General features: G+C 37.4%; 1 protein-coding gene across 2 annotated transcripts; it reads right to left on the bottom strand.

Moving 5' to 3' along the window:
• Positions 1-56: 56 nt before the first annotated feature.
• TRIM23 (tripartite motif containing 23) lies at positions 57-19,550 on the bottom strand. 2 transcript variants are annotated; one of them, XM_042028235.1, is made up of 11 exons: positions 19,351-19,550; positions 18,530-18,692; positions 10,595-10,716; positions 9,491-9,769; positions 8,696-8,878; positions 7,954-8,169; positions 6,746-6,880; positions 5,280-5,409; positions 5,052-5,162; positions 3,493-3,617; positions 57-3,158 (listed from the first exon to the last, which is right to left on the bottom strand). In XM_042028235.1, exons 1-11 carry the CDS (start codon positions 19,444-19,446, stop codon positions 2,979-2,981), a joined length of 1,740 nt encoding a protein of 579 aa, XP_041884169.1. In that variant the 5' UTR covers positions 19,447-19,550; the 3' UTR covers positions 57-2,978. The 2 variants fall into 2 exon arrangements, with proteins under 2 accessions (XP_041884169.1, XP_041884170.1); XM_042028236.1 differs by lacking the exon at positions 9,491-9,769.
• Positions 19,551-19,672: the final 122 nt, after the last annotated feature.

Here is a 19,672-nt window from a genome sequence, read left to right as displayed (position 1 = left end):
GCACACCTCTATTCTGAGATGACCTTAAAAAAAATGAAAACAAAAAGACAAGATAATTAAAGTTAGTTCTCAAGCTTTTACATACTTTTATTGAAAAGAAATTATTTTCTGGGCAATGCAAATTGCAGCAGCTCACAAATTGTTTCTACTAAAAGAGCCCTTTCTTTAAAGGAATCTTTACGTAACATCCACATCTACTCAACACTCTTGGAACTAGACCCTCATGGTCCACAATTTTGAAGGTAGAATACAGAATCAGTGATAAAACATGACTTTTCAGTTAACCTAGACATACTATTTTTGAGATGAAGTTCTATAAAGAAAGCCACAACACAGTCACCGGATGTTGCATTTACTCAATTTCAAAATTACGTCAAAATCCTTTGAAAAGTTATTCAGTCTTTCCAAACAGTTAGCAATGCTTTAGTGAGTTCTAGTTGAGGAAATATTCCAATTACATATTGCATAAGTCAGTACACTAAAAACTAAAGTTCAGTAAAACCAATGAAACAAGCTCAAATTTATAATTGAAACAGTTTATATGTTGTATTAATGTATAATATCAATAAACCTCTTCGTGTACTCTTTACACTGGAAAGTTCACAGACGAATGCAACACTTCCACATTTACTTCAAGTCATCCTAAATAAATTCAATTTTAAAACACTTTCATGGTAGCATTCCATGTGTCACAAGCAATCACTTGTACTCAAAAATATGCGTAAGTGAGAATTGTTCCTCTGCCCTCAAATTTAATGTTACATAAAATACAAACTAGTCACCTTGAACATTTTGAAGTAGAACCATACTGAGCAGCATATGTAACTGAAGCCTAAGCCAGCTAAAATAAAACTAGATCGGGATTTTTCTAAAGAATGCATGTTGTCTGTTAAAAATATTACAGGAAAAGGTATCTACCATACTTAGCAGAACTTGTTCATATTTCAAAAAGAGCTGTGAAGGGACAGTCAGCCCTAACTAGGTGAGGGGTTGCTCTGCACAACAGGCTAAGGAGATGCTCAAGTCACAGCCACCAACAGTGTATTGCGCAAGAAGTTACAGCCTGGGAAGGATGAACAATTTTAAGTTTGGTACATGCAAAAACCCCACCTTTCGCTCTATTATAAACAATTTCCAAATTTATCAGGTTATCTAAAGAAAGAGTATACCCTGTATCTCAGTACCTATATACATGTGTAGGCATTAAAGACCACTTCACAAACACTGAACGACTTTAAAGCTTAGTGTTCCTTCAGGTATTATTCAAGTTTTCAGACTTGCTGAATCTGAAGCTGCATTTAACATAACTTAATGAAATTTAGGTTATAAGAATACTACAAATGTCATTATGAGGAAGTAATTACATTAACTGCTTCCTCTAGAAGAAAAGTGCAAATGTACTAAATTATTTGTTTATACATTCTTGGCTTTACCTAAGGTATGTAGTAGGAAAACAGCATAAAATTCCTAATAATACAATGAAAGCAAAGCCACAGATAAAGGGGTACACTTTCTTTGCTAGGTGAGGTTCAGAGCTCTCACAGGTAAACACTTTTCAGTGTGGCAAAAACATCTCCACATCTGTGAAACAACACTGTTCACTTGCACTATCTAGTTCTTCTGATTCACCTCTACTCCAATAAGAAAAGTCATGATACAGAGTTCTGATCTACTGCTCACACTCGTTGTAGGTCCTCTACCAACACAAAGAGGATCCATGGCACAGCTTCTTCAATTGGCAGTGGCCATGGACTTAAAGAGAAGGGCAGAAGATTCTGGTGTGCATACCAGACACATAAAATTGTTCGCAGAGTTGCATGTCCAGTAGAAAAAGAGATCACTAAGTCATTGCAACCTTCTCTAAATTTAAACAGCACTACACCCGTATTTCATGGGTTTGTGAACGAGTAATCTTCAAAAATAGAGGCATTGTTGACAGTTTCATGTAGAAGATAAAGTAAAAATTGAGAATCTAATTATGGAAGGTTTGTATCACATTTTACCATCTACCCTTCTAAAGTAAGACTTATAATTAGTGTACACTGGTTTTACATTGCATTATTGAATACTTTAAGGCTGTTACCTTAATCTGGAAGCAGGACTTCTACATAAAAGCACATAGCTGGATATTATACCACACTACTTCTTTAAGAAGTTTTTTTTTTAAATTTAATTTGACTTCTTGAGGAGTAAACTTAATCTCTAAAGGCAGATTTTGTCCCCAAGTATGCACAAAACACTTTCACCTCAGTATCACTGTAGTATGTCCATAAATAATTCAGCATGAAAAACCCAACTAACCCCTGCCCCCAAAACATAAAACAAGTTGCTAAACAATGACACAGCCCCTTCACTCTGCAACACTTTTCTCCATTCTGAGTTTTCTTTGTGCAGTTATGCTGTGTTCCTGTAACGAACAAGGAGGGTAATAAATAATAAGGGAAGCATTTTCTTTACATGGTGTAGCTGCATTTAAGTTTCAATGTCATCTTTAGATCTATGGATTCTTTAGATATTAAAGAGTAGCACCATTTATTTCTAATAGAGCTGACTATTACTAATAAACTTGAGATGGATTTTGAAACAGCTTAATGGGAAAGTATTTCTAAACCATTCAGAATTTTTGTAACACCAATTAACTACTGTAACCTCATTATAATTATTATATGAAATCCAATGCATATTTTATCAGGGAAAAAATTTAAATTGTAACAATATCACCAAAAGGAATTTCAAGGCATCCTTGTAACACTCTTCCATTCCCACTACATGTAAATGTATCAAGTTTCAAAAACACTATAATGACACAAGTATAGTGAACCAATTATACTATCTAGGACAAAGGCTTGTATTTTTCTGTAACCACCAACTTAATATTTAAGTCCCCTTCTCAGAGGGAAGACCTGGTGACAACACCCTAAATCGTGCAAACAAAACAAAACCATGAACTACAACATTAAATTCCAGCTGACGGAAAGTTAAGCCACATCCAGGACACCAGCAGCCACTAGCTGCCTTGAAAGCCAGTCCAATCCATCATAAAGTCCTGTACCACTTCGGGCATCACAACCTTGAATATACCAGCTACGGCCACAGCAGAGTTTGTGGAGACTCAACAGCTCTGTGATTTCTTCCACTGACAGAGCACCTGCTACATCCTGCAACAGAATCAAATACAAAGACTCAATTATTCTTCTGTATGTTTGAAGCCATTTTATTGGCTTAGACTGAAGCTACAGATCACATAAAGGCTCTTCAAACACAAAAGAAAAATCAAACAGCTAAGCATTTACTACTTGTTACCATAAAAAACCCCTGGTTGTTCAGTCTACTAAGCACTCTTAGCACCAACATTTGATCAGCATTATACATAAGGAAAACATCTACATTTCATGCTTTCCACATTAGCACTCCCTACCAACAACAGTGGGTTCAGAAGGTTGGAATTTGATAGACAAGCTGAGGAAAAGAGTAAAACCAAATCACAAGTACCTGTTTATTAGCAAAGATCAAGAGCAAGGCATCCCGCAATTCCTTCTCTGTTAACAATTTTGCAAGTTCACTGTATGCTTCACTGACCCTGTCTCTGTGACTGCTATCAACAACAAACACCACCGCTATGAAAGAAGAAGAGAAATGTTTTACCCACATTCAAATACAAACTCTGAAAAATTAGCTTTCAACTTACACAATTCTTTTTTTCTAGAAGCTTCTTAAGTGAAGTTTCTCAGCAGTATGCAACTTCAATTTTAAATCCAGGATGACTGAGAAATTCCTTACATACTTTTATATTTTAAATAGAAATCTAGAATTCATCCTAAAATAGGGAAAAAAATATCTGATTTTTTTTCCTAGTCTAATATAAAGGCCATGATATTTTAACTACTTTGGTCTAAAACCAGATTTACTATGTGTGGATTAAGCATCTCAGTTTAAACCATTTCTTGATCCATTTATACTCCATTAACTCCCATATGACTGTTTCAGTTCCCCTTAATGGGCTGTAATACTCACAGGTTCAGCCAAATCAGCATAGCTTGCTTCAACTACAGACTACACAATCCAGAGAAGATGGCCATGGACCCAACACAGCAGCATTAGATTTTACTATCCACTAGAGAGAGTTAATAAGATGCCAGAAAGACTGGAAAGTCAAGGGGGCAGAGCCAGAGGACAGAATTTAAAATCAAGGATTTTGCAATGAAAAAACCCCAACACCAAAACTAAATAAAACCGACTACAGTTATTTACCAGGGTAACTGTCTAGCTTTCTGTCCAACATAAAATCCCTCAAGGCAGGCATGATTCCACACTACTTTACACAGTATGTTTTAAGCGGATAACAGAAATCCCAAAATACAATTTTTAGGAGTTTGAAAAGATGAATAATTTAAGATGTTAAAGTTTGCATTTAAGGCTGAAATAATGTACAAAGAGCACATGAGCTGGTCTTTGTAATTCCTAAGTATTTCAAGTAATTGTGAATTAATTAATCAAGAGGAACTTCTTTCTGAACTGGAAAAAACTTACGGAGGATTTAAAAAAGGACAACATGAATTTTTAAGTTGGCACTATATATATCAATGTTTTCAGAATCAGTAATCTAGTCTATAATCAGATACTACACTGCAATACCAAGTCAAAAGTTACAGAACTTTGTAGAATTTTTTAGAGTTGCTACCTAAAGGCTCCTAAAAGCTGAGTATTTTCAAGTGCTATTTGTATTTCATACCTGGCAAGTACCGCTTCTCACTATGCAGACTTTGGAACGCTGTACCTTGTCTGTTGTCAGCTAGAACCAATTTAACAGAGGTTCTAATTTTGTTTGGCTCCATGAACTGTCTGATGGATTTATGGAGAATGCATCTTTATCATGCAGTAGACACTATGACCAACTGGATTAAAATTTATTAGCTCATGAACCTAACAGCTGTACTTTGCATTAGATGAACAACTTTCTACTGTCATAAATTATTTCTATTAATAATCTTTCTGGCTCTGAAACACAAGCTAGAAGACAAAATGCAGTTGAAGAGTTGTATCAGTATTACCTTGCGTATTGAGATAATAATGTTTCCACAAAGGCCTCAATTTGTGTTTTCCTCCTACATCCCAAATAGTAAACTTTAAATTCTTGTATTCTACTGTTTCAACGTTAAAACCTGGAATAAAAATATTTAAGTTTTACAGTCCTACTCTGTATGAACATAAAATAACCAAAATCAGTAGATAAATCATACATTCGGGAAAGTCATTACATTTAAATTGTAGCTACTAACCTATTGTTGGAATTGGCTGCATGAATTCATCTTGCTTTAACTTAAACAAAATAGTTGTTTTGCCAGCTCCATCTAATCCTAAAGTAACAACCCGAATTTCCATTTTTGGTCCAATATGTACCCTGTTGTCCTGGAAGAAACAGCATACATAAAACAACAGCAAATCTAGGAAATTCAATCCAGAAAACCCTTATGTTTAAAACACATATTTTATCACCATTTCTAAAATGATTAAATGGATGATCTCCAAAAGTACAAGGCACAATCATCAATCACTTTCAGCAATAAAAGAAACAAAAAATATCCAATACTCTGTAGTTCATGAACCTGTAACTTCCACCTGAGTCTTCTACATGTCTTTTAGAAAGTCAGCCAGTTTCATTATAGTATGTCTATATTTGATAAAATTTCAATTCTTTCATCGTTCTTGGCTGAAACCATGTGAGGAATTGTTTGTGGCAATTAATTAGAATTCTCTGTAATTACTGCTTCACGGAATAATGAGCGTTTGCAAAAGAGGTTTCCCTGGCCCTAGCAGCTCTGGTCTCTGGTGAATGGGAAAGAGACTGGCAGAAGTGAAAATTTTGTATTTCCATGTTAATGCAACTATACTGAAGTTACAAAATAAATTATTTTGAAGATTTAATTTCTTAAGTCAACAAGAACTGACATAGAATCCCCATGGAAGCATTCATTTCCTTACAGTAAATGCTTCAACAACTACCGTTGAGTCCTCATTTTTGTCTCAGCAGCAATAGATCCTCTTCCTCTTTCACCCATTCAGAACCACAAAAAATCATATATCAAAGTACTTCTTGTTCCTTGAGTTTCAAACTTATTTACTTGCCTATGAGAAACTATCTTCAATAATAAATACCATATATATACACAACAAATAGAAGTACCGTTATCAAACTTTGAATAATTTCATTCCTTTCAAAGAAAGTGGTACTGAAATTATATTGAAGCAATAAAACTCAAACCTACTTAGAAGATGAACCACGTCTAAGCTAAGCTCTCAGTGAATATGAAGCAACTGCAAAACAACTGACCGTTTAATGAACTGAGAGAAATATTTAACATTATAAACTGAAAGTTATAATAGTAGTATTACATCTAAAATAGGTGAGGAATTGTCAGGAAATAATCAGGTATGTTTCCAAAGAAAGGTGTTTCTAGAACTCACAAATGCTATCCAACATATTAAAAAGCAAAAAGTTACTGATGTGGTCAATGTCAAATGAACATTTCTCGCCCTAATTATAACAGCACAGTGGTTTGTTGCTCTAATACCACATTGCACTCATGCTGTGATAAGACACTGTGGCTCAAACTGATACTGAATTGCTTCAACTTGTTGCAACAGATACAGCATCATAATGTACATACGTTATTCCTGCTTTATTTTGAATTAGATTTGGGACATCATAAAGTCAAAAGCTGTACTTCCATGAGATTAAGAATACCTTTGTAAAAGTGACAGGTATGCTAGCATCCAGCTGTACATGATCAGCAAGTTCTGTAAACTGTTGCTGCTGTTTCTGTAATGTCTCTAGCAATCTTGTAATTTCCTGTTTGGCCAACACTACTCTGCAGTCATCCTAAACAGACAAAAAAACCAGAAGTATGCCTTTCCTTTAGCAATTTACTTTAAAAAACCCCAAATAAAATATAGATATGATTGCTAGAAAGAAGACATTTTAAACAGAAATACTCTACTTCAATAAACTAACATTTACAAAATAGATTTATTTTAAATTGCAATACAAATATGAGTATCTTAACATTTTTCCTTAACACTAATAGAAACTAAACAGTTCTGCAGGTTAAAGATAAAAACCAACAAACTTTATTTACAAGCCATACAAATTATGAGAAATTATGAGAAACAATAACAATGTAACACAAAGAATATTTATCTTTTTCCTATATGATTCCAACAGATGGAATAGAGCAAGTACTTTGCAGTATACAGCAACACACTTAAGAGGAAAATATTAGTATCCACCCATTCATAATCAGAACATTTGTATAGCTAAATCTGACTAAGCAACAAAACACAAGCTCTAAACAAATCTGGAAAGAAGAAGTACAAATAACACATTCATGAAGTAGCTTCTCACACTTGGTTTACTATTTGCTACACATACTATTCACTTTTTCCAATAATTAAACTGAATGAATAAAGGATCAGTCAGATACTCTCACACAGCCACTTTCTTCATACATTTAAGATGTTGAATTACCCATGTTACAAGCGCTACTGGAAGAGATTTAATCCCAAAACATTTTCTCCTACCAGCCATGTATGACTACCAGCTTCAAACATCTATACTTGTAATTGCAACTGCAAAATCCTTCCGATAAATTCTGTAGGGTTTTTTTTTGCTTCAGTCTTGTCTTGTCCTTCCACTAAACTCACAAATACCAGAACTTACTCCAGAAAAGTCATGCCACAGGGTTTCCAGCAACTGGAGGAGTCTACAGTTTTGTACTGATTATTTTTGTCTAACACTCCCTTGCAATGAATACTTAAATCTCATGTTATATCATGATTGTTTTAATCTTTTAAGAAAATAATGCAGAGTACCATCTAACCTGGTTTTTTGTAGTCTAAACTTAATTTGTAGCTCCATGTATATTGCCATACACTGCAGCTCATTTGCCAGCCTACCTGTTGTAAAGTCTTTTCACAGTGAAGGCAAGCCGTTGAAACCTGTGACAGGAGAATGGTCATGTCTTCTTGCTGTTGCCTTAGCCAAATCAACTTCTCTCTCACGTGAGCATCAACAACACTTAGAGCCATTTCCTCCTGACGACAAAGGGTTTCATGAAGATCAGAAAAATAGGCTCGGACACATGAGCGAGCATTCTCTGCAGTTCCTGGTACCTAGAGTGTTGCAGCAAGAAGATCCAAGAGATTAAGGACACCAGTTGACTCCAGAATCACATCTTAGATTTTATTCCAGATTCTAATTTATTTTTGCATCTGCTTGGCTACATCACAGTTCAAGTCCCAGCTAGGGCTGGTAAGACTTTCTGTATAATACCAAGACCACTCAAGAAGTTACTCCTATAATCAAGTAGCTCGTTTGCATGTATAGACACCTTACTAAAAAAGACCAGGGAAAACAGTAGTACCATACCACCTGAGAGCATACACAATCTTTACACTAGCAGTTATACGACTTTTCCCACTGCCTCCATATTTTCATGTAGCCTAAAAACATTGTAACACACAAGTTCCCACCTATCTGCTGAACTAAGCCACAATACTGACTTGCTAGATAAAAGAACTTTAAGTCTTGTTCTAGAAAACCTGTGCATAATTTTCAAAGAAATTCCTTATCCTAGTTATTACCAAAAAGCAAATAATCTATGCACGTGAGGGAAATAAAAATTTTTAAAAAGCATACATGTTCAGTATGGGCCATTCCAACTCCATCTTCAACTATTTGTTCTCCTCCTTCTATATGCTGAACAATTCCAACTAGTTTTCTGGAATAATCTGAGATTTCTTCTGTGAAAGTTCTTATACAGTGAGCCATGTCTAAAATGGATGCACGAATCTGGTTTGCTTCTGGTTCTAAGATGGAGTGCTATTAATTAAAAGCAACATATTAAATATCAATCATAACTATCTTCCTTAATAATCTTTTCTATTTTACTACATATTTAATATACATGTGCAAGTATATGGGCATATATTCACATATATATATACAGGAAAGCCAAATAAGAACTTAAAACCATCTTGCAATTTAAATATACAATCAGGACTTAGAAATTATGCTGAAACTAACTCAGACATCTAGCAATTACACAAGTAAACAAAAACTTGCCTGTTTATCATAATTTATTATAAAAAAAGAAGAATGGTTAGATTGCACCAGTGATGTGATGTGTACATAGTGTCTGCATTATGAAAACAGCTTTTAAAACTGATGGCTCAATATTATGAGAAGTTCAGAAAAGCAGCAGATAAAGGGACTGTCCTTCATATATATACACACATTAGTAACTCACTGAGTTCTAAGTTTTTTTCTTCATCTTACCATGGCAACTATCTGACATGAAGGGAAAATGAAAGAATGGGATGAAGACACATCAAGAGTCTACCCTCCTTTCTTGACAACCTTTTGTACTTTAATTGGATAAATAATTATGCAAGCCACCCCACGGCATGACTAGAAATTAATTACTAGCAGTACCTTATGACCTTGATGCTTCCCATACTCTTTGCAGACACAACACATGAGAGGACTCGCCTGACAGCCCTCTTCTAAACAAACAAACTCAATGGCATGCACTTGGTGTTGGGAGCACATCGTCTTCTCATGAGGCTTATCAGCAAGAGGTACACGCCTGTGCTTCGCTAGAGTCTTAGTAGAATGAGTAAGCTGGGAACAGTCTGCACACAGGTGAGTGGCACAAACAGTGCAATACACAGATGCAACATGGGCTTCATCTTCATCGCAACGAATGATACTCTAACAACAAAAAACAGGCAAAACTGAAGTAGTTAACACATAATCCAAATAACGGAGGAAAAATCAGAAGACTTGTCAACAATGTAAGATTTCTTTAAAAGTTATACACTAATAAATATTTGGACTACTCTGAAACTTCATTTCAAGTTTTCAATAAACTTATAAAAAACAAAAGGTTATAGTGTTCAGTGATTTTATAAATCCAAGCTTCAGTGCAAGTTGTAAAGTTTTGGAGGAGAAAATAAATCTGGCTCCAGGAATTTCCTCCAAAGCAGTCATTACAGAACAGAGAAGTGGTTACAGAAAACCAGAATACCAATGGTCAAATAAACACTTAGGAAAGTTATCTACATCTAGAATGGTACTGCAAGATATTTTGCACACCAGCTCTTAATACTGAGATGATAAAAGCAGCTAGTTTTGGTAATGAAGTACTACATGATATAATAAAATGACTAAAAGGCAACTACTGACAAGAAGAGCTGAAGTCTTTAGGATAAATTCCTAAAGAGTTTTAGAAAACTGTGCTTATACCACTGTAACTAAAATATCAAAATGAGTAACCTTTTCTAAAAATCCTAAAGGCATTAAAAAAGAGGGGGAAATAGTACGCATACTTACTAATACCTGTTTATTTTCTGCTTAAATTAGCATTTAATTATGAAGCAATTAACTGAAGCCTTAGTACTAGATACTAGAAGAAATGAATAGTATTATTGGTGAAATTACATTTGGCAAAGAACTGATTTTCATTTTTTTTCCTTTTTAGAGATACCTTCTAGCAAACATAACAATTTTTTTTGTCTTTTGTTTAAAACTCAGTACCTCTCCAGAGAGACCAATGCCTTCTTCAGCTGTCCCATACTGCCCAGCAGGTCCATTCTGCAACCGTTCCAAGAGTTCCAACAAAGCGAAGTTCTTTTTCAATCCCCAGACACCAGAATCTCCTATTTTTGACAAAGAGTTAAACAAAGGGGAGGAGAGGAACACAAATCTCAACATGTAATTTTGAGAAATTATACAAACTACAGTTGAGGTTCTGACAAACATTAAGATCACATCAACTACATTAATATTAACAAAGTGAGATACAACTAACATTTTTTCTGCAAGCTCACTCCATCCTCTTCCTTCCTTTGATCATTGAGCTATTTAATACTTATGCACATTTTCCCTACTTAAAAGATGCCAAGATTATTAAAAATTTAGAGAAACTCAGTAAAAATAGTTGTAAATTAATTTGCAATAGCTAACAACTAAAGAATACAAGGAACACACAAACACTGTGTACCATAATAATTATTATTTTCAGAGGTACAGTGAACATTTCTACTGTACTAATGGAAGCCATGAAGAATTCCCTACTGACAAACCTTATTCCCTGAATCACAAAATGCAACACCTATTGCAGCATTCCAGCAAAACCTGAGTTAAAACAATATTCATAAAGAAAACCCAATGTACTACACTATTTGATAAAAAGGAAGATCACTCATACTCCATAGAGCAAAGCAGAAATCCATGTCTACTCCTCTATGATCCTGATTTTGTAGAAGTTAACATGAAGCAATGACATGAGAACCAAAATCAGAACTGCATCCCAATAACTGCTGCTAAAGGTATCTGTATAGGCCACATGGCATATGAGAGAATCTTAGTGGTTGCTTCTTCAAGGAATTATCATCCCTTGACTTTTTTTCAGCATAATTGTCATAAACTTAATGACATTTTCTCTCTTGCAAGGAAAAGGTGGCTCAAGAGATCAAGCATCATCTCTGAGCACTGAATCATTACTTTTTAGCCATAGCAAAATCACGAAATTGTTGCAGTTGGGAGGGTCCTCTTGACATCACTTTGCCAAAGTCACCTAGAGCTGGTTGCCCAGGACCACTCCCAGGCATCTTTTGAAGATCTCTAAGGACAGAGATGCTATCACCTCTCTGGGCAACCTGTGGCATAGCTTTCTTACTCTTACATTCAAAATTGTTTCCTTATATGCAGACAAAACTTCTGTGTTTCAGTTTGTGCACACTACACACCAGCTATCTATACGAACGAATGAAAACAGTATTCCCACGTGTTTTCCCAGAGAGCCCAGACTACTTGAATTGTAGAGTTGTCCCATGTTGTTTTCCTGAATTATGCTGCCCTGTGGCAGTCTGGTAGGAGTATGTACCCTTCATCCTTCTGGAATTCAGCGTCATCTCGCTGATCCTTTACAGACAGTAAGTCTTCTGTCTTCAGTATGGAGATTTATCAAACACTCCATAGATTTTGATTTATCATTTAGAGTGAAAGTGCAGTTCTAAATGACCAGACAGACAACATCTACGTAGTTACGGGAAATATCCAGTTAGTAACCACACTGGATACCTCACTGCTTTATGTAGCTTCCAGTTTAACTTCATTAAACTTTCTTCCATAGTCCATCTTCCTCACAGTTTAAATTATAGCCCATAATACTCTATTTTGAATTTGGCCACTGAGAAGTTATGTGCCTGAAAGATTACAGGCAAATGGATGCTACTGTTTTCCTCTAGCTATAAATGGGAGCATTTTTTAACTATCTTCCAACATCCTCAACAGGTATAAAACAACACTGATAACCTGTTTAAAAAAATGTGCTTACAGTAAAGACCATGCATTTGCTGCTTCCATAAATGGGCCTATGAAAGCACTGGTTAGTAACTCTGAAGTTAGGTATAAAGCAAGGAGTCAGCACTTTTAAAATCAGTGACCTCTGCAGTTATCAGTTCCACGGTGGAAGCCTTCTCTGCTACAGAGAAGCATTACATTGCCAACACCCAATCTAAGATCAGTGCACTTCACAATACAAATTGAAAACAAACTAACAAAATATTTTAACTTTTATTTACCACAGATCTTGAAGGAGTTTACAGAAGGTATGTTTTGTCCCTCCACAATTACACTAAGCATCAGCAAGTCATCTGCCTTGATATTTTCTAACTTCAGAGCTTAGTAATTTTTTAGCTTGAGCACCCCTAGCAAGATCACTGTTTAACACAGAGCAAAGAAGAGTCACCTCTTATTACAAGTTGAAGAAATACAGAGCACTATATCCACTTCTAGAATATAATTTACATCAAAACAGTTGGTAACAGAGTCTGGATTTGCTCAATATGTATCTAGACAGACTAACTCTCAGAAAACAAAGCACTGAAAAGTGGCTATGTGGTTCCCTTCTACAGCGTTTAGCGCTTTCCCACAGCAATCTGACTGTGCACAACCTTCAGGTTCTACAGCATACAAATACATTAACAACACACCAATGTAATGACTGCTGATACTAACACGGACCTCCTATTTTCAGATTATGCACTAATCCAGATAGCCATTTATAGCCCAGTATAAATGGATGCACACGCACCAAAAGGGTAAACCTACTTCAGGAAGAGACTATAGCTCCTAGTCTTTAAGCAAACATTGTCTAAGCCTTTAAGGCAAATACTGGGTAAGGCTGAGAGAGAAAGAAGCTACTCAATCACTACAGAGTTTCTTATAGAAGTCTTTTCTTTCACATGTTTTAATATTTATTTTAAAAACCCTGGACACCTTGTATCTGATTTTAATCACGTTAGCTCTGTTCCAGGTCTAGCAGTGAAGGGAAAGTCAAAACAGAGCTAATTTACTGAATTGTAAGCAACAAGATCAGAAAAGATAAGTCTGTAGCTATCTGAATTTCTTTTCTGGTTCATAACTCTACGCTGTCATGAGAAACAAATTTATGCTTCTCTTACATTCTTTCTATTATGTATCATGACACTTGCTCATACAAGCACTAGCAATTGTATAACATGCCCATCTTGGTCACAGATAAAAAACAAGCAAAGCTTACATGCTAATTTTAATCTAGTAAAACAGAATTTATAACCAGCAAGCATCCTGTAAAACACAGAATCACGACATAATCCTGAGTTGGAAGGGACCCACAAGGATCACTGAGTCCAACTCCTAGCCCTGCACAAGCCATTCCCAATAACCACATTGTACGCCCCAGAGCATACTCCAAATACTTCTTGAACCCTGGCAGATTTGGTGCTGTGACCACTTCCCTGGGGAGCCTCTTCGAGTGCCCAACATTGGGTGAAGAAACTTTTCCTGATGTCCAACCTAAATCTCCCCTGACACAAGTTCAGGCCATTCCCTCAGTCCTGTCACCGCTCACCAGAGATAAGAGATCAATGTTTGTCCCTCCTCTTCCCCTCACGAGGCAGTTGTAACTGCAGTGAGGTCTCCTCTCAGTCTCCTCCAGGCTGAACAGACCAAGCGACCTCAGCTGCTCCTCATAAGGCTTCCCCTCAAGGCCCTTCACCATCTTCATGCCCCCCATTGGACACTCTCTAGTACTGTCCTTCTTATCCTGTGGCACCCAAAGCTGCCCCCAGCACTGGAGGTGAGGCTGCCCCAGTGCAGAGCAGAGCAGGACAATCCCCTCCCTTGCCCGGCTGGCGATGCTGTGCCTGATGCCCCCCAGGCCCTCCTGGCTGCCAGGGCACTGCTGGCTTGCATTCAACTTGCCATCCACCAGGACCCCCAGCCCCCTTTCCATGGCACTGCTCTCCAGTCTCTCATTCCCCAGTTTGTCTGTACATCCAGGGTTGCTCCATCCCAGGTGCAGAATCTGGGACTTTACCCTGTGGAATGTCACATGGTTGGTGATTGCCTAGTCCTCTAATTTGCCAAGGTCTCTCTGCAGGACTTCTCTGCCCTCAAGGGAGTCAACAGCTCCTCCCAGTTTTGCATCATCTGGGAACTTCATATAGCTCCCAATCAGGCACCCAAGTCACCTATGAAGATGTTGAAGAGCACAGGGCCAAGGATGGAGCCCTAGGGAACCCCTCCAGTGACAGGTCCCCAGTCTGATGTCACCCCATTCACTGTAACCCTTTGTGCCTCACCCATGAGGCTGTTGCTCACCCAACATATTATGTGTTTATCCAGCTGTGAGCTGGACATTTTGTTCAGCAGGACACTGTAAAAGACAGTATTGAAAGTTTTATTGAAATCCAAAAAGATCAAATCAACTGGCTTCCCTTGATCAGCTAGCTGGGCTACCTTGTCGTAAGCATGCATTCTCATAAAAAAGTCATGTCTCATTTCACTGGTATCTATCATGAAGTTTACATATTTGCAAAAAGGGGACTTTGCTCCTTTTTACTCTAAATTTACCTATAAAATTTTTATGTACTTGACCTACACATTTTCAACACATCTGACCAAGTGTTTATCTTGTATTTAAAATCACTAAAACATGAGTTGTATAAATACATCCGTTTAATCATTTGGACTTTACCTCAAATTCTGCTTCAATCACAAACTTAAAAGAGTCTAGTGATCTCATCCTTGTGCCTACAAAGCATGTTTGTGCCCATTACAAAAATCATTACACATTCTGATTGTCATCTCAAAAGAAGAATAAGACATGAATAGCAGGAAACGTGTCAGCCAGGAGCAAGATAGTGACAGAGTGAAGATATTAAGACTGACTCCAGCAAACAATATAAGTATCAATTTCAAAGCATGAATCTTGACTGCAGAAGTATTATAAATAATGAAAGGGATAAAGGAACAACTTTTGTCTAAATGTATAAACAGATTTGAGAGAATGGTTAACTGGATTTTCTTGCACAGTATTTTTAAGTTTCATCTTGGCACTCAGACACTAGCAAAGGCATGTGTAAATGTAAGCAACACCAATCAGCATGAAGAATGCTATCACCTGCAAATCTATGTGAACAAGTCTTAATCATAGAAAATAATTTCAGCTCTGTAGTAAGAGAGAAACTCCAAAGCTGCAACATAAGCACATTTTTCCTAAAAATTCCCTGGCCCACATATTTATTTAAAAAAAAAAAACCCAGAACCCAACAGAAACAAACAGACACACCAACCCCAAAAACAAACAAACAAAACCAAACAAAAAACCAAAACCAACCAACCAAACAAAAAACCCCAAACAAAAACAAACAAAAAACCCAAAAAAAACCCCTAGTAATCCAACATAGGAAAAGAGAAAGCAGTTTGCAAGAAATTATTTGTCTTTTCTTCCAAACCAAACATACTCTGAGGAAAAGCTTTAAGAGCAGCCTCTTTTTCTACAGACACCATTTATTGGATTTTTCCCCATATAAACTGTCTGAATCAACAATCTCCAGAACCTAAGATTTAAAAATTTTGAAAATCAAATGAACTTTTCCATTGCACCTTTTTGGTTAAAAAAGGTTAATCCAATTGAATTCTTAAATACCCAACAAAAATCAATGTTTTGTCTATTCTGCAATGCAGAATGATTTGGCAGGCTTTAGTCCTATCTGTTCACTACAAAATAATTTCTCTTGTAATAAGATTTTATGAACTATTAGAAAATTTTGCTAAGCATGTAAACAACATTTCAATTTTCAGTTGTAGAACACGTATTTCCAAAAATCCTGATTCACAAAGTACTTCTAACCCAGCCCTCACATACGGTTACACACAGAAAGAAGAGACAGCCTTGTAAATTTAAACCAAGAATTCAGTTCCAAAAAATACAGCTACATCTATCCATATACAGATCCCAAAGTATTTATTTCAGAAAGTTCCCAAGATTACTTAGGAAACTTGGAAGAATATAATATTAAGTGCTTTACTAATAAGAGTAAAGGAAAAAAAGTAACCATAGGTTAAATAACCAACTAAAAGTCTCCATAAAATCCATAGTTACTGACTAAGAAACTGTGTTCAGCACAGGTAGCTTTATGTCCTAATTTTACAGCTTTTCTTTCAATAGAATTTTATCTTGGCAGTGGTCCTATAATCAAAATTTAGGTACTAAACAGCTCTCTGATACTAGAGAGGATTATTTCATTAAATTAATTATAAGGTAGAATGGCAATAGGGTGAACATGGAGCTTGCTTTCTCATATCTTCAAATGGAGGGGAGAGAAGTATGAAAAGTTCCCCTGGGCCCCATGTTGTCCCTCCCAGCTCCTAAGCTCTAGAACAAAATAGAACTACAAGTGCAGCAAATTTAACCAATAGCAGCAACTACTAGGTGATTAGAGCAAGGTCACAAATGTACAGATGTCTCAAAGAGAGCCATGACGAGCTTCACTCGACAAAACATCCTGGTTTTATATCCTAGAAGCAATATTATTTCTCAAGGCTGTTGGATATGGAAAGATTAAAAGTAGCTATGACCTCCCCCTGCCTCAGATCACCAGGCAGAACATTTTTATTCACAGAAGTACTTTTACTTTCAAGCTGTTTTGCTAAGATTTTCTACCTATTACTTTTGTGAGCAACTGTTGATCACAGTGCATTCCTCTTTCTAGTGTTATCCAGCAGGATGTAAGTCTATTATACTCAATATAAAAAGAACCTGAAGCTTTTTATCCCTCTTCCTAACTGCAGGAGACTTGGAGGTTTAATAACATTTCACTGCATTCAGAAAGCTCCTCAGAAAGATGAAAAAAAAAATCTGTACATGTTTTTGTAAAGCTTCATTTTCACCAAACATGAAACACACCAAAAAATAAGATAGGATGCTTTCAGATGCCTGGGAAAAATTGCACAATAAAAACTAAGAAGCAACAAGTATCCTATCACAATAAAAAAAAGCAGTGCTCTTAGACAAAAATGTTTTGTAACAACAGGACGGAGCGTTGTGCTCTAACATTCTCTCTCCAAAAGCATAGTTTAAGAAATCTTGTGCAGCTGTGCAGTCATAGGTAAGAAGTCAAAAAAACCATTACTCTTTTAACCGCTCTCCTAGATCGGCAATCATTCATGATGCTCATACTTTACCACCTCCCTCTTTCAAATGAGATTGATATTTCTTTTCCTGATTCCTATCTCCACAAAAACATCCTGCAGAGTGCCTTAATATTCCTTGCAGCTTGGTCTACAATTTAGGAGATTCTTGTACTGCAAAATCAAGTGAATTTGATACTTAAACTTTTTTTTTATGGTTTACCAGATTAGAGATTTCCTTTTCTAAAGATTCTCCTTTCAACAGTTTTTCTTTTTTTCCTCCAGTGCTATTCAAAGCTGCTGGAGCCAGTTCTATTAACAAGTTCTTTTTGTTACAGGTTCCTCTGATAACTTGTCTTCTCTGTATCCCCATGTTGACTAGGTAATTCTTATTCTGAAGAAATTATGTGCCTGTGCCATCTTTTGCCTAAAAAAAAACTTCCACGGAAAGAAAAAAGCTGCATCTTATTCTTTCAAATACCATGTGCAGACACTCTTAGAGTAGGGAAATTCCTGTTAATAGCCTGCTGCTACCAATTATTGCATGTATAGAAGTAACTAACATAGTAAAAACCAGGTTTGCTATCACTGATCCTTCCCCCTAGGTCACTTCATCATGAATTCAGACAAATATGTCTGTCAAAAAAGCTATTTAATTGCATAGGTTTAGTGTTTAGGACAATAGGAAACTAATACTCATTCAGGAGCCCTTAGAAACATTAGAGTTGTCCCTTTGTAAATATAGGTGTACAAAAAGACTTCAAGGTATAAAGTGCACAAGCCAAGACTCAAGAACATAGAGGCAAAATATTCCCTTTCTTTTCCTAAGATAACTACTTTACTAGTGTTTAACACTGGTATGAACTTCTATAAATGAAAAGGAGCACTGCACATTCATTACTTGGAAATACTACCACTAAGTGCAGCACTAAAAATCTATGTCTAGCATTATCTTCTAGATATCCTTGACTGAGATGTTTCAAGAATGTCAAACTTGTATTTTCTTACCTAGTTCAGTAACTTGTCGATCAAAAGGACAACGAACTGCTCTGCCGTGAAGGGGAAGCCGGGTAAGACAGTCATGGCAGACAGTATGGCCGCACAAAAGCAGCCGGGGAACTTTGTCCCCTTGCAAAGAAAATACATCTTCACAGACTCCACACTCAAGAACCTGTAAGTCAAAAAAGACCACATTTGGTTTTGAGCTAAATAAAAAGCAGACTTCATGCAGTAAGCCATATGACAGTTTATTTTACAGAAATTCATGCAATCACAGCACATAAGCTGAGTCAGTAATTCTGCTTTATGCACACAACTAACGATCATGCTACCGATTTTTTTAAAAGGAAATAAATAATTAGACACAAACAGAATATTTTAATTCCTCAGCATCGTGCCTGATCACCACTAGTTCCTGCCCACTTCATTTAACACACCGCCACAAGACAAGCCTACTGGTCAAGGGGCACAACCAGCAGAAACATCCTCGCAAGAGAAGAGGCGAGCAAGACCCTGCCAGAGCAGAGTGTTGGCTCGTGCAGTTTCCCCTCGCAGCTGATGCTCATAAACACGTCAGTCATACCAAGTGAGCCACTTAGCAAGCTACAAACGCAGCACCAAGCTAGTGGGAGCAAACAGCTGCGGACCGGAACATCTCAAGCTATTACCGAAAAGCAAAACTGATGGTCATTCAGAAAGAAAAAAATCCCCAAACCAATCCATAAGCCAGGACCCCAGGGGATACCTCCTGTACTACAGGCCTCCCACGCCCCGTCCTCGGTCGGCACCACCCGCCCCGCCACAGGGGCTGGGCCGAGCCGCTACCTCACCTTCACCGTAGCGCCCGCCGGGCCGCGACCGCCAGCCCCAGGCCCGCGGCCACCCTCCGGCCCGGCCCCGGCCTTGTTTATAGCCAGGGCCGCCATCTCGGGGAGGGCGGAGCAGCGTGGCTCCGCAGGAAGGAGAGGGGAACCGCCGCCGCCTCAGGCACCACCCCGGCGGGTGCAGGCGCCGCTCCGCAGGACTGCAAAACTACAGAGCCGCAGAACTACGACTTCCATCGTGCTCCGCCGCGGCGCTGGCAGGTGGAGGAGGCGGTGCTGCGCCCGAGCCGCCCGCGGAGCCCTGGGAGCTGTAGTCCCGCCCGCCGCG

The sequence above is a fragment of the Corvus kubaryi genome, unplaced genomic scaffold (genome assembly GCF_017639235.1).
Source record: "Corvus kubaryi isolate FWS band 111438036 unplaced genomic scaffold, C.kubaryi_AGA036_p1.0 37308, whole genome shotgun sequence".
Classification (NCBI taxonomy): domain Eukaryota; kingdom Metazoa; phylum Chordata; class Aves; order Passeriformes; family Corvidae; genus Corvus; species Corvus kubaryi.
Note: the sequence above shows the minus strand (reverse complement) of the source record. Positions and strands in the feature narration are given on the sequence as shown.

Excerpts from the sequence above, each read along its gene's own strand:
- TRIM23 (XM_042028235.1), bottom strand. The coding sequence starts at position 19,446 with ATGGCGGCCCTGGCTATAAACAAGGCCGGGGCCGGGCCGGAGGGTGGC. Across the intron at positions 10,717-18,529 it reads TCGACAAGTTACTGAACTAG|GAGATTCTGGTGTCTGGGGA; the intron begins GTAAGAAAATAC and ends TGTCAAAAATAG. Across the intron at positions 5,410-6,745 it reads TACCTGTCACTTTTACAAAG|GACAACAGGGTACATATTGG; the intron begins GTATTCTTAATC and ends TGTTTCTTCCAG.